This window comes from Halichoerus grypus, chromosome 8, assembly GCF_964656455.1.
Source record: "Halichoerus grypus chromosome 8, mHalGry1.hap1.1, whole genome shotgun sequence".
NCBI lineage: Eukaryota > Metazoa > Chordata > Mammalia > Carnivora > Phocidae > Halichoerus > Halichoerus grypus.
This window is the reverse complement of record NC_135719.1, coordinates 69698137-69712696: the sequence shown is the minus strand read 5'-3', so window position 1 is coordinate 69712696 and position 14560 is coordinate 69698137. Positions and strand designations below refer to the sequence as shown.

General features: G+C 57.1%; 1 protein-coding gene across 1 annotated transcript in view; it reads right to left on the bottom strand.

The window, feature by feature from the left end:
* Positions 1-14210, bottom strand: part of SPTBN5 (spectrin beta, non-erythrocytic 5) — a 45299-nt gene extending 31089 nt beyond the window's left edge. The window contains exons 1-13 of the mRNA XM_078079145.1: positions 14100-14210; positions 13668-13835; positions 10888-11004; positions 8642-8799; positions 7798-8026; positions 6328-6965; positions 4931-5069; positions 4576-4808; positions 4182-4335; positions 3889-4089; positions 3603-3809; positions 2975-3175; positions 2267-2419 (exon numbers count right to left, since the gene is read on the bottom strand). Coding sequence (XP_077935271.1) covers positions 2267-2419; positions 2975-3175; positions 3603-3809; positions 3889-4089; positions 4182-4335; positions 4576-4808; positions 4931-5069; positions 6328-6965; positions 7798-8026; positions 8642-8799; positions 10888-11004; positions 13668-13835; positions 14100-14210 — 2709 coding nt within the window. The remainder of the gene's footprint in view (positions 1-2266; positions 2420-2974; positions 3176-3602; positions 3810-3888; positions 4090-4181; positions 4336-4575; positions 4809-4930; positions 5070-6327; positions 6966-7797; positions 8027-8641; positions 8800-10887; positions 11005-13667; positions 13836-14099) is intronic.
* Positions 14211-14560: the final 350 nt, after the last annotated feature.

Below are 14560 nucleotides of genomic sequence, written 5' to 3'. Positions count from 1 at the left end.
GAGGAAAGGAAGACCCAGGCCTTGAGGGAGCTTCTTCTCTTCCCATACTGCCCTCAAGACTACAAATGACCTCAGACACGCTCTGCTGCATAGGTGTTTGAGTTGGATCCCTCTCGAAGGACTGGGATCTCTGTCCTTAAAGGGCTGGGAGGATCCTTTAAAAGTTCAAAGCCAGGTATCCAAATTAGAAAGAAGTAAAACTGTCACTATTTGCAGATGACAGGGTATTATATACAGAAACCCTAAAGACCCCACCAACAAATTGTTACAACAAATAAATGAATTCAGCAAAGTTGCAGGGCACAAAATCAATCTATGGGAATATTTTGCATTTCTGTACACTAATAATGAACTATCAGAAAGAGAAATTAAAAAAAAATCTCATTTACAATTGCATTAAAAAGAATAAAATACCTAGGAATAAATTTAACAAAAGAGATGAAAAACCTATACACTGAAAACTATAAGACACTGATGAAAGAAACTGGGAAAAAACCCATAAATAAATGGGAAGATATAGCATGCTCATGGATTGGAAGAATTAATATTATTAAAATGTCCAAACTACTCAAAGCAGCCTACAAATTCAATATAATCCCATCAGAATTCCAATAGCATTTTTCACAGAAATAGAACAATCCTAAAATTTGTATGGAAACACAAAAGACTCTGAACAGGAATGGCAGTCTTGAGAACAAAGTCAGAGGCATCACACTCCCTGATTTCAAACTATATAGTTTACTATAATGAGCTATAGTAATTACTTATAGTAATCAAAACAGTGTGGTCTTGGCATAAAAACAGACATAGATCAGTGGGACAGAATAGAGAGCCCAGAAATAAACCATGTACATACGGTCAATTAATTTATGACAAAGGAGCCAAGGATATACAATGAGGAAAGGACAGTCTCTTCAACAGTGCTGGGAAAACTGGACAGCCACATGCAAAATATGGAACTGGACCCCTACCTTATACCAGAAACAACAATAGATTCAAAATGCTCAACACCAAAAGCAAATAATCTGATTGAAAAATAGGCAGAGGACCTGAATACACATTTTTCCAAAGAAGACATACAGATGACCAACAGACACATTCAAAGGTGTTCAACATCACTAATCTTCAGGAAGATGCAAATGGAAACCACAACCAGAGATCACCTCACACCTATTAGAATGGCTGTTCTCAAAAAGACTAGAAAAAAGTGTTGGCGAGAACTTGGAGAAAAGGCAACCATTGTGCACCGTTGGTGGGAATGTCAAGTGGTGCAGCAACTATGGAAAAGAATACGGACGTTCCTCAAAAAATGCAAAATAAAACTACCACGTGGTCCAGCAATTCCACTTCTAGGTGTTTAGCCAAAGAAAATGAAAACACTAACTTGAAAAGATAATCTGCACACCCATGTTTTTAGCAGCATTATTGACAATAACCAAGATATGGAAGCAACCCAAATGTCCACTGATGGATGGAAAAAGAAAATGTGGTATATATACCTACCATATCCAAGAGAATTAAATATTTCTTTCATACTATAAAAAAGAATGAAATCTTGCCATTTGGGACAACGGGATGGACCATGAGGGCATTACGCTACGTGAAATAAGTCAGATAGGGATAAACACTGTATGATCTTACTTCAATGGGGGACTTAAAAACACAAAACAAAACAAGATACAGAGGACAGATTGGTAGCTGTCAGAGTAGGGAATTGGGGGTGGGTGCAATGGGTAATGGGGGTCAAAAAGCACCAACTCCTAGCTATAAAATAAATAAGTCATGGGGATGGAATATATAGCATGGGAACTACAGTTAATCATACTGTGTTGCATATTTGAAAGTTGAAAGAGCCCCCCAGTTCTCATCCCAAGAAAAAAATTCTGTAACTATGTGTGGTGATGGATGTTAACTAGACTTATTGTAAAACGTACACGTGTATTGGGTCATTATGTTAATAATATGTTATATGTTGATGTTAACTAGACTTACTGTGGTGATCGTTTCACAATACATACAAATATCCTATCCTCATGTTGCATACCTGAAACTGATATCACGTCATATATCAGTTATACCTCAATAAAAAAAAAAATTCAAGGCCAGACGCCCTGCTCCTCCTTCCCAGACAGGACTAGAGTGAACATGGCCAGGTCAGGCACGGGCGCAAATACCGGAGAGGCAGGGAGGGAGAAGGATGGGGGAGAAGGAGGGGCAGCGGGGCCGAGCAGCTGAGACCCCCACCTCGGCCCCACGGGGGCGGTACCTCATATGTGAGCTGTGTGACCTCCAAGTTGTGGGCCTGGGGCTGCAGCGTTCGGAGCAGGGCTGTCTGGTTCTCCAGCCAGGACCGCAGCTCCCCACAGAAGCCATGGAAGCCACACAGGGCTACTGCCCCCTCCAGCCGTTCCCTGTGGTGCTGAGGAGAGGCCGGCCCAGGGGTGGGGGTGAGGTCAGCTTCCCCATAGGCCCTCAGAGCGGTCCCGTCACCCCTCCGGGCAGAATGTGCTCTTTTGATCTGGCCCTTGGCTCTCAGGTGCAGCCATACTTCTGTGGGAACTGGCTCTGCCTAGCCCTCCAGGCTCTCCCCCTGCAGCCTACCCCTCCCAGCTTCACTTCGGGGCTCCAGGCACTCTGGCCTTTACTCCTCCAGGGCCTCCTTCCTGCCTTGGCATAGGTCCTGCCTAGGGCATGGTCTCCCCGTCTCCCCTGCCCCCCCGCCCCGCCCGGCTTTACCTGCTCTTAGCCCCTCCTTGTTCCAGTCTCAGCCAAAGTGTCCTTTCCTCAGAGATGCCCTCCCCAGCTCCCAGCCTGACCTGGGCTCCCAGCACACCCACAGCCATCCTCCCTGCCATGACGTAAACTCCTTGCGGCCGGCGTGCACGTCCAGTAAGTGCTCAGTCCCTGGGCTCACAGCTCAGGGTCCTGTACAGAGCCGGTGCTCCCTGACCGTCTTCTTGAACAAGAGTGGTACCTTTGCCAAGGCCCGCAGGCCCTCATAGTCCTGGCTCAGGCAGTCCTGTGTCTGCAGTATGGTGTTAGGGTCAAAGTTAGCGTCAGGCTCAGCCGAGAGGGCCATCTTCTGGGTGCCCGGGGGGGCGGAGTGGCAGGAGACCTCACTCCAGGTCCCCAGGTGCCTCAGGCCTTCCTTTGGAGAGCTCAGGGCGGACACCACCTGTAGTGACAGGACAGAGGGCAGCATGTCCACTGCGGGCTCCCCTAAGCACAGAAGGCTGGGCAGGGCGGGGCCAGCGGTTGTCCCTGGGCTGGTAAAAGAGAAGAGGGCATTCCAGAAGGAATGCCTGGTGAATGCCTGGAAACTGGCGGGCGAAACGAGCAAAGCCAGACTATACTGGATGACCTCCATAGGCGTGGGCAGACAGGATGCCCCGCACTGGGCTGGGCGGGAGGCGGGATGTTGCTGAGGATGGGTGCCCCCTCCCCCAGCCCAGCGGAAAGCCAGGATTCCCAGGTCAGCGGCCACAAAAGCCCTCCCACCTCCACCTTCCGAGCGGTCACGGGACACAGGGGCAGCGCTGAGACCACGCGTGCACTGGGAGCGGGAGGCCCGTAGTTCTGGGGCCCTGCCGGGCCGCACGCACCGTGAGCGACACCTGGGCTGCGGCCGCCCGCGCCTGCTCGTCCAGCTGCCGCAGCTCGGCCCCGAACGCGTGCAGCGCGCGCTCCAGCCGCCCGTGGCGCAGCAGCAGGGCCTCGGCGGCCTCCGGGTCCCGGCCGCACGGAGCGCTCGCCAGCGCCGACCGCTGCTCTCGCAGCCACGAGGCCGCGTCCGCCGCGTCGGCCAGGTACTGCGGGGAGGAGGGCAGGCTGAGCACCGGGCGACCCCGCGCGCCTGCCCGGCCGCCCGCCGCCCCGCCGCGCCGCTACCTGCTGGACGAGCAGAGCCGCCTGCAGCCGCGCCCCCCGTCGGGCCGCCCGGGCCCGGAGCCGCTGCCACGCGCCCTGCAGCGCCTCGGCCCTCTCGCGGGGATCCGGCCGCGTGGGGGGCCCGCGGGCACCCAGGTCGCATCCCCTCCGCACGAGATCAGCGCACACGGCCTGGTGGTGGCGCAGCTCGGCTTCCAGGGCCTGGCGGGGTGCAGAGTCGGGAGCTGGGCGAAGGGAAGGGAAGAAAGGGTGGCAGCAAGGTGGGGACTGGCAGGGCAGCGGGCGGCAGGTACCTTGTGTTTCCGCAGGCCCGCTCTGATCTGGCTGAGGTCCCGGCCCACGGCCTCCTCCTGCACCAGCTGCCGCCGCTCCCTCAGCCAGGCTTCCTCCTCCGCACAGTTGTGCAGGAACTCTGCCTCCTGCAGTCTCTGCTCCAGCAAGGCCCGCCTGAGGGACGGCAAGGGGCCCCGAAGGGATTGGGGGGCGGCCTCCCCACCAGGCTCAGACACTTCCCCTGAGACAGGAGTTTTCTTGATCTGGATGACTCAACAGGGGGCCCAGAAGACTGGGGGGTGAGGGTCAACGTGGAGGAAGTTGCCAAGTCAGCAGTATTTTTAACCTGGGCAGGAGGTACACTGGGTTACACGAAAATCCTGGAGAAGGTAGAAGAGGGGGCTGAGCTCTTACCGCGCCCTGACGAGGGACACCAGGCTCCAGTGGAGCTGGGCCAGCGCCTGGGCCTTGGCCTGCAGCACCTCCACACTAGTGCCCGGGGACAAGTCCAGCTCCACGGTCTGGAGGGCAAGGTGGCGCACATGGGCTCCGTGGGCCGAGACCTGGGCCTCCAGCAGGTCCTGCTTCTGCAGCAGCTGCACTGTCTCTGCCAACTGCTGCCCCCAGGCTGTGGAGCTGGCCAGCACCTGGCCGGGGGGGGGGGACAAGTGATCGCTGCAGCCCCAGAGCGCTGGGGCCCCAAGTACCCGTGCTGGTGCACCTGCTGTGCTGGCCTGGGGGGGGCGCTGTCTGCTGGTGCGGGGCCCACCTGGAGCTCCTTGAGCTGGCTGGAGGCACTCTCTACCTCCTGCAGCAAGCTCAGCCCAGCCTGCAGGTCTGCCATCCGCTGCTTCTGCCCTTGGAGACGCTCAAGGAGTCGCTCCCAGCGCCCAGTGATCTCCAGTTGCCTAGAGGACATGAGAATAGGGGTGGTCTTTACTGGGCTGCGGTGGGGTCTAAGCCAGTGGGGGCCTTGGTGGTCAGGGAGGAGCCTGAGCCTGGTGGCTGGGGACTTGGAGCATCCCAGCCTGGGGTGGTTGGGGCATCGTGTTCTTGCTTCTTCGACACAGAGAAGGCAGAAGGAGGGCCTGGAAGGTTCAGGTCTACAGGGCCCCCAAGCCTTTTTTCCAGTCCCCATCTCAGATGATAGATAGCAACTCCAACCTTCTAGGTGCCTGCGCTAAAATCTGGAGAACTCACTTTCTCACACCCCGCATCTGATCTGTCTGTAAATCCTCTTGGATTCAAAATATATCCAGAATCCCACCATTTGTCTTCACCTCCATTACTTCTCTCTGGCCTAGATTATTGCATAGCCTCATACGTGGTCTCTCTGCTTCTGCCCCTTCTGTCTGTCCCCGACGTGGCCTCCAGAGTGATCATTGGAGAAGAGGAGTTAGATTGTGCCACCCCTCTGCTCGAGCTCTCCCACAACTCATTCCCCATCTGCCTCTGAGTCAATCTTGTCTTTACTGTGCCCTACAGATCCCAGCATGCTGCCTGCCTCCACCCTTTGCCCCTGTCCTCCCCTGACCTCAGCTACTGCTGGTTCCCTCGGTTAACACTGGCCTCCGTGCTATTTTCCACACATGCCAGGCATGTGCCCACCTTGGGGCACTGCACTAGCCACTCCCTGTCCCTGGGAGAGTCTGTCCCCATATCTGTACGGCTGGCCCCTCAACTCCTTTCTGGTCTTTGCTCAAAAGTGAACCTCCTCTGACCACCCAATCTAACTCCCTCCCCCATCTTGGCACTTAGTAATCCCCTATACTTTATTACTATTTTTTATCACGATCTCACATACCATTATATGTACTTTGTTTTCCTTCGTTATGTGTAAGCTCTGTGAGGGGAGGGATTATTGTTCGTCCTCTTCACTACTAAATCCCCAGCACCCAGCAGAGTGCTTGGGATATAATAGACACTCCATAAATGTTTGTTTAGTGAATGAATTAGTAAGAGGTATCTAGAAAGGGCCGTGCTTTACCAAAAGGGGTCAATTACGGATGCTGGAAGTTCAGGTATCAGGGGGAGTTAGATCTTTTCAAGGGATCCCTGAACCTATAGATCACACCTCTATGGCCAGGAATGGGCACACGGAAAGATAAGGGTATGATAGGGGGGCCTTAGCCTGTTTTGAGGCTGGTTTCCGTGCCCCGGGCTCACCTGCAGGCCACATCTGCCCAGCCATGGTGCTGCTCCTGCTGGAGGATGTCTGCGATCTCGGCCAGGGCCTGGAAGCGCCCCTCTTGGGGCAGGATGCTGGCCTCCAGCATGCCCAGCTTCTGGGCAGCCGCCTCCACTGTGGCCAGGCTGGCTGGCGGGGCTGCGGCTGCGACCTGGCCCAGCATGCACTCTGTGTCTGTCAGAAAGCTCTCCCTGAGGGCTGCCTTGCACTGGAAGCGCCGGACCAGGGCTTCCAGCCGCTCTAGCTGTAGGATCCTCTGCAGCAGGGCCTGGCTCCGGGAGGCCTCTGCCCGCTCCAGGCCTGCCCAGCGCTGGGACAGCTCTGCAGGGCCCAGGCCCTCGGGAGGCAGAAAGGGCTTGCGGTTCTGGGCCCGAAGCGCAGTCTGCAGCCGGAAGAGCAGGGCCTCTGTGGCCCCTCGCTGCTGCAGCCGCAGCGGCTTCTCCTGGGTGCGGAAGCAGGCAAAGGCCACCAGCAGCTGGCGCGTGGCGGCCAGGGAGTCTGGGAAATCCCGCGCCTCCAGCTGCACCTGCTTCTCCGCGATCCAGCACAGCAGGTCGGCCACCAGCTGCTCGTACTGGGTCCGCAGCTCCTCTGTCTCCTGCAGCTGACTCAGGATCTGGAGGCGGCAAGGGAAGGGAACGGGGCAGCACCCCGGAGCAGGCCCTGGAATGGAGGCACTCCCCTTTTGGCTGCTGAGTGACTGCCAGGGTTCCCTGGGTGGGTGGTAGCTCCTTCCCCCCAGCTGAGGTTGCACTAAAGTGGGGGTCCTCCCAGCCCCCAGAGAAGCGGGTTGGCCTGCATTGCACACTTAGACCCAGGAATGTGGGGCACCCATCCTGCCTTCCTCCATCTTATTTTACCCCATTTGGTCTCACGTCTAGGGGGTACTATTTTTCTGAGCTGTCTTTCCCTTCCCTGAGGCCCCCACATCCCTAAAGCAGCTCAGAGCCCTTGGCCTTGATCGTCTCCCCCATGCCCAGCTGAGACGCCAACCCTAAGAACAGCTTCCCAGGCCTCCGCATCTGCCAGTGTGCCCAGAGAGGAAGAGAGCCTCCCCAAAACAGGGACTGAGCCCAGCAGAGCTGCTTCTGTGCCTCTCCTTACAAAGTCCGGCTCTCTGAGCCTTTCAGTCCCATTAGGAGCTCAACAGCCTAAGAGCAGGGGGGAGGGGGAGGGACTAGAGGGGATGGAGCTCACTTGGCTCTTCCTGTGTGCCAGGCCCCGAGCTAGGCACTGAGCCCAACATTCCCAAAAACTCATGGTAGCCTTCTGCTACCCCAGGCATTATCGGCTCCATTTGACAGAGGAAGCACAGAAAAGTTAGGGGACATGGTCAAGGCCGCACAGCTGGGAAGTGGCAGAGGCAGGCTTCAAACCCAGGTGTGTCTGACTCCGGAGCCCATGCTCCCACCACCTCTCCTCGATGCCACCTTCGCTTTGTCACCAACCTTAGCAAGTCTCCTCTGGACCGTCTGCTCCTGGTGCAGGCGGGAGAAGTGATGGTAGTAGAGGGAGATATAGGTCATGATGGAGCGCTCGTCAGGCTGGGGGGCCGCCACGTCCTCGGGGTCCAGCAGCTGAGCAATGCCCAGCTCCTGCTCAGCCACGCGGAAAGCCAGGTCAAGGTTGTGCAGTGGGTGCTCGGGATGCAGGGAGCAGTAGTCAAGCAGGTCTGGCCTGGACAGAGAGCAAGCCCAGCTCTTCACCAGAGCCGCTTGCTGCTTGGGTCTCAAGGCCTTGGTAAAAAGGCCAACCAGCTCCCGTTGGCAGTTCACACCTTACCACACATTAGTTTCCCCTGTCGGTAATCTGAGCCACTAATGAAGGAATGGGGCTCCGATAGAGAGGGGAGGGTTAATTTCCTTCGGGGGGCCAGGCTTCTGGGTAGGGGGAGAAACTCCAAAGGGGTGGGTACTTGCCAGGAAGAGGATAGAGAGAGAGAATAGAGTCAGGGACACAGAAAGTGGAGAAAGGCAGGGGTCAAGGCAAACGTGGGCCAATTCCACGGGATTTCCTAGGGAAGGGGGAGGGCCTCGGGCCAATTCCATGGGATTTCCTAGGGAAGGGGGAGGGCCTCGGGCCAATTCCATGGGATTTCCTAGGGAAGGGGGGAGGGCCTCGGCTATCAGCCTGCTCTACTTCCGAGCCCCAGGTGCAGGGGCCAGAGGGATGTGGGAGATGGGCGGGTTCAGGACCCAAGCCCATTCTCGGTGTTCGGCTGGGTGGTGGAGCCCCACAGGAGGGAGGCTGAGGGGCTGGGAGGGCACCGGGTCCGCTCTCCGTCTGGCGCACCTGTGTGCATGGATGAGGGCACCGAAGCCGAGCCCGTCACTCCAGCTGCGGGAGAAGTCGGTGATGTTGACATTGGGGTAGCCGGCTGTTTTCCGTTGGCACCAGACCAGCAGAGCTTCCTTGGCAGACAGCAGGGCTGCGCTGGCCCCAAACTCCTCCTGGCAGGGTGGGACAGCGGGTCACCATGAAGGGACGGCTGGGAAGGCAGCAGGACCCGCAGGCCGTGGGAGAGGCAGGCTGGGCTGGGTTGTGATCCTTCTCCCCTGACCTGGAGGCAGATGCAGATCGCTCTCTCTTCAGAGCACCTGATTTGACTGATTTCATTTGTGGTGGGCAGGGACTGGGGCTGAGGGAGAAAGATCGTCCTTCCAAAGAAGTGGGACGCCTGAAAGCTGTCGCATGTGAGCAGCCGGCTTTGAGTCACAGCTGGTGACCACAACAGCGGGAGCTCCCGTTTCTCCAGCCCTTCTCATGGGCGGGACATTGAGGAATGAGGAATTGAGGCTGGGATTTGTTAGACGGGCTCCTGGTCCCCGGGGGGCTGTCTGCCAGCCGGGCACAGGGCCGTGGCCCTCCAGCCTCTCGCGGCCCCAGGAGCGGGGCACCATTACTATTTCCATTCTAGGGCTGACACAAGGAGGTGCAGAGGGGCCATGAGGAGGCTGCCCAGCATCCCTCCCCCAACAGGGCAGGGCTTGCCTGCCGGGGAGTGGCTGACAGCCCGCCTCTGACGGGTGAGCCCCCTGTCTGCCGCCTGGGTGCCTCACAGGGCGGCTGAGGGCAGAGCCTGTGCTGCTTCGTCAGGCCGGGCAAGGACATCTTTGTTTGGATTCAATCCCCTCCCTCCCTCAATGTTTCTCTTCCTGACAGTTTCCTTTATTCCGGTACTCTTGATTCCACCTGCCTGCAACCTGCCCTGCTATCTCTCTTTCCCTCAGTGCTTCTCTTTCCCCCTCTTCTACTCCCCTCCCCCAGCCTCCATTCCCGGTCCCTGTCCTGCCCTCACTGGGACTCTCCTTCCACCCACTCCCTCCCTCACCCTCACCCCCCAAAGGCCCCTCTCCTCCTTCCTCCCCAACTTGTGCTTCCTCTCATTTGCTCCACCCCTCCACTAATTCCTGGTTATAAACTCAAAATGTCAGAGCAGAGCAGGCTGCCTCTCCTCCTTCGCCCTTTGGGCCCGGGAGCTTGGGTGGGCAGCAGTGCAGGGGGGAAGCCTCGAGGCCCAGAGCTCATGCCCTAAGCAGTTGGGCTTGGCTGGCAGACAGGACCCAGGAGAGAGTCTGAGGGTGAGCATGGGAGGGAGTGGGGGCAGCCTACTCTGGTTACGTCTGTTTGGCAGGGAGCAGAGCCTGAGCCGGTCAGGGCGCAGGGTGACCAGTCAGGGGATGACTCACCTGCTGCTCCCAAGGGAAAGGGCAGCCAGGGCACCTGGAACTGGCTTAGGGGACCGAGGAAGGGAGTGTAGCCACACGGAAGGGCTTGAGGCCAGTTAGAAATTCACCCATCTCTTCATTCATCGCATAGGTGCGAGACTCTGGGGACATATCCAGGCAACGCTCCTGCTGTCCTGGGGCTCACAGTCACATGATGGGTTTCAAGGGTCCTCCTGGATTTGAGCCAGATCTATGGCTTCTTTTCATTAGGGTCTCTTTCTCTAGGTTGGCTTTTATAACCTTTTGGAATTGAGTTTTAGGTGAGGTTTTGGAAACCATAAAACTATGAAAATTGATAAATATAAGGACTTTATGTTTTTACTCTTTCCCATTCAGTTGTGGGAAAACGAGGTAGAACAAGAGGAGGATGGAGGACCATCTCTTCGGTGTTGAGGATACTGGGGATTTGGAAAATTCTGGGGCTGGGACTCCCTCCACATGTCTAATTTCTCCCAATAGCACATTAGAGGTATAATAGAAGTTAGAGGGTTTCAGTGCCACGTAGGGAACAACCAATCGGGGTGAAAGGCAGGCACTGGGCAGTCACCTGAACCCCTCACTTGTGAATGGCTTGTCCCAGATCAGGACTGAAATCCGTGAATCTAGTTGTCATTTTAGCATATTACAATCTCTCTGACATTCTCAATTCTTTGCCCGTGGTTGAAGAGTGGGTATTCATTGTGTGGATGCCAGGGTCTGTTGTGGGGTTCCTAAATAGTCAGGTGGAGCTGCTCTGTCTCCAGGGGCCGGGGGTGAGGCCAGGGCTGGGCTGGGCTGGGCTGGGCTGGGTGGTTGGGGGCTGGGACATACCCTGTCCAGTGAGATGTGGGAAATCTGGAAACGCAGAATGATGACCCAGATGAGTCCCAGGATGAGTGTCTGGTCTCCGTCCACGATGTTCTCTGGCCCAATGAGGGGTATTGGCACCTGTGGGCACAATTGGTGGGGCTCAACCATGAAGCCCGTGTACCAGAGACGACTCAGAGTACCCAAAATCCAGGGGGCCTGCTGCCAGATGGGAGGGTCCTGGAATCCATCCTGTCCCAGGAGGTCCCCAAGGGAGGAACAGGCAGGGCACAATGCCAGGCAGGTGAAGACTTTCTAAATGGTTGCAGCTTTGGACTCAAGTCCTCCTGGGCAAAACCCAAGCCTGGTGAACTGGGCTGGACCACTGGGGTGGGGGATCTCCCTGTATGTGGGCTACAGGTAAACAGAGGCCAAGATCAGTGGTTCAGCCATGGGGGTTGGAAATGAGGGGTCATCATAGTCAATATATGAGCTCAAGAGACAACAGAAACTGTCTGCCTCCACCTCTCAGGGCATGTGGGGATCTTCAGGGAGGGCTTGGGTCCTTGGCTCCCACTTCAGTCTCAGCGCTCTTCATCAGTGGTCCATCTCCTGGTAAAAAGGCAGATTCCCAAGCTGCCTTTTTACCCAATCAGACTCTCCTGGGCCAGGGCCCAGGACTTGCATTTGGACAAAGACCTCAGGTGGTTTTCCTGTGCACTCAAGTTGAACACCCGCTGCCCTAGATCTTGCCTACATGGACAGGGAGGAGGAATGAATGAGGGGAGAAAGGAACAGAATAAACATCAAAGCCGCACGGGACCTGGGCCCCTTCACCCTCTGGCCCCGTCTTCCTCTCCTGGATCACAGCGCTCCAAGGCCTGTGGGATTCTGGCTGTTCCTTGGGATTCTAGGCACAGGCCTTGGGGCCTTTGTACTGTCTGAAAATACCGTCCCCAATAGCCACATGGCTACTTCCCTCTCTTCTTCTAAGTCTTTACTCAAATACCACTTTTTCAATGGTGTTTTCAATAGCCACCTTATTTGAAATAGAAGCCCAGGGACTATTCCTCCTGCGCAAACACACATGCTCGACCCCCTTACCCTGCTTGGGTGGGGATCTTGGTTTTGTTCTCTGATGCCTCCCTAGTAGAGAGGCTGGCATATAGTGGGTAATGGATAAGTATGCACTGAATGGAGAAAGAAGAGGGGCGACTTTCCATAAGACCGGCGGGAAGCCAGCTTCAGCCAACCACCAGCCTGGTGGGCAGGGCTGCATCCCTGGGTATTGCAGTGGGGCCCGCCCCATGCTCAGACTTCTCCTCCTGGCACACCTGAGCTGGAGCAGCTAGCTGGCCTGTGGGGGCCTTGGAGTCTGCTCATACCAGCTTGTGAAGGCTGATCTTCCCGCTTTGTGCTTAGTGATATCACACTGGTAGCTTGCAGTTAGCTGTGGTGGAGGCCGCAATCCCAGGGAAATGAGCAAATGCTACAAAGGAGGGCTTTTATGCCCCCTGCGCTGAGAGTGGGGTGTTAAACATTTACCAGCACACACTGATCTGGGTTCAAATCCACTGTCTTCCCTGAAACTGCAGGCCCCTGGCAGCCAGGTCTGGGCTTGCTGCCTGTGGTCCCCAGAGTCTGGCATGGAGTGCCCAGCAAATGACACGGTCTCAGAAATGAGTGCATCCCACATTCTGCTGCTCGGTAACCCTGTGTTGGGGCAACAGTATGTAGAGTGGAGACAAGGCTGTCACCTTCATAGACTATGTATCAGTGACATGCTGGGCTCGCGGGGATCTGCAGAGCCTCTGACAAGGGCCACGGGGCGCCCACTCTTCCCAAGTACCTGGAGGGGTGGTGGCTGGCTCACAGGCTATTGTCCCCGGGACCAAAAAAGGGCCTGGCATTCTGTGGCTGTGAGCTTTCTGCTCCGCCCTGGGCTTGGGGACTGCAGTGGCCCCATGCCTAGCTTTGGCTTCTAACTCAGGCAAGCCAGGCTCCCGGGGGGCTGTGACCTCCAACCCAGGACGTAAGTGACAGGCACACACACCCAAGTTCAGCCCAGCCAGTTCCAGCTCAGTGACCTGCAGGCTCCAGGAACAGCTTCCTTGTGGCTTCCGGACCTGCGGGCTTCCCCAGTCCTGGCTCCCAGTATAAACGACCCCTGCCTAGGCCCCTTGACGCTGGCCATGAGGGTCCTTCCATGGCCCTGGAGCTTTTGCCTCCTTTTAATGGCTATTTCTTTGGCCAGTCTCTTTCTTTCGGGAGACCGTGGCTCCATCCTGCTTGCTCAGCCCCTGCCAGCTAACGGGTCCAGCTGCTCCAAAGCAGACCTGCACCTCTTCCCTCCACCACCTGGCTCAGTGTCCGGGGCTCTTCTCCGGTGTCCTCCTCTCAGCCTGCCCCCCACAGCCCCGCATCTGGGCTCGGCTGGCCCACTGACCGTGGGTCTTGCCTGGTAAGTTATTTCCTTAGTTAGGGAAGGAGAGAGTTCAGAGTACAGGGAATCTTTCGGCTTAGAATCCCACAGTTCTCTCATGGCGGGCAGCAGTGCACTTCAGTCCCACCACACGGATGTCCCTGCTCCGGCCGGGCCGGTCCGGGGCCCTCTAAGCTGGGAGCGCTGCACAAGGAAGGGCTTGAGCTTCTGGACCTCTGTATCCCAGCAGCTATGCCTGGATTCGGGCTCCAGAGCCTCTGCTCTGCCCCGGCCAGCCCAGGAAAGATGATCTAGGAGCCCAGCCGATGCCCGCCGCCCCTGCCCCAGCTCCTTGTCCAGAAGCCGTCTCCCCAGCACCCACCTTGGCCCTGAGGAAAGCCAGAGCGTGGCTGCTGTTCTCCAGGAAGTGCGCCCGCAGGCGACCCCGGCTGGGGGGTGGCAGGGCCTCCCCCGAGATGAGCTCCAGCAGCCGAAGTAGGTGGCTGCCATCAGCCAGCTCCGTGTACAGGTTCTGGAGCTTGATGCCCACCTGGGAGGGGTGGGGAAAGGGCACAGGGTCAGCCCCCCTCTCCTGTCTCCCAGCACCGGGGAGGGGCAGGCCAGAGCAGCTTCCTTAAGGAAGGAGCACGGCCCTCAGTGGGGCTTTAGGGTCAACAGAAACAGCTTCAGCTGGGCTCTGGGGTCTGTGAAAAGTCTCAGCCAGATGACCTCACAGCTGGCCCCCAGAGTCCACTGGCCAGGGAGCGAGGGGGCCAGTAGAGGCAGGCTGCGGGGCACGCCCCACTACACTCACCCGGCCATGCTGGAAGACGTTGTTGATCCAGTTGGTGAAAGTCTTCTCCTGCATCCTCATGTGCTGTACCTGCAGCTTGCGAATGTGGCTCGTCTCGTACGCAGAGTCCATGGTGGGACAGGACTCGGGGAGCTGCCCTGGGGCTCTGGGGCTGGCCTCCTGCTGCAGGTGCCCTGTGGCCCCAAGGAGCTGCTGGGGACCGTGGGGCCGACCAGCCAGCAGGCCTGCAGGGATGAGGGGCCACTGGGTATTTCTCTAAGCTGGAGATGTTGAGGGGCATGGAGATTGGGGAAGGAGTGTGAATGGTCCCCACATTTGGAGGGGGCGCTTGTGGCTTAGGGCCTAGCCAGGTAAGGTTCTGGGGCTCCCGGCTGGTGCCCTACACTTAAATGCCTCCGAGCCCTTTGCCCCACCCCACTTTCCAGATTCCTCAGACCACGGGCGACTAGCTGCTGCTTCTT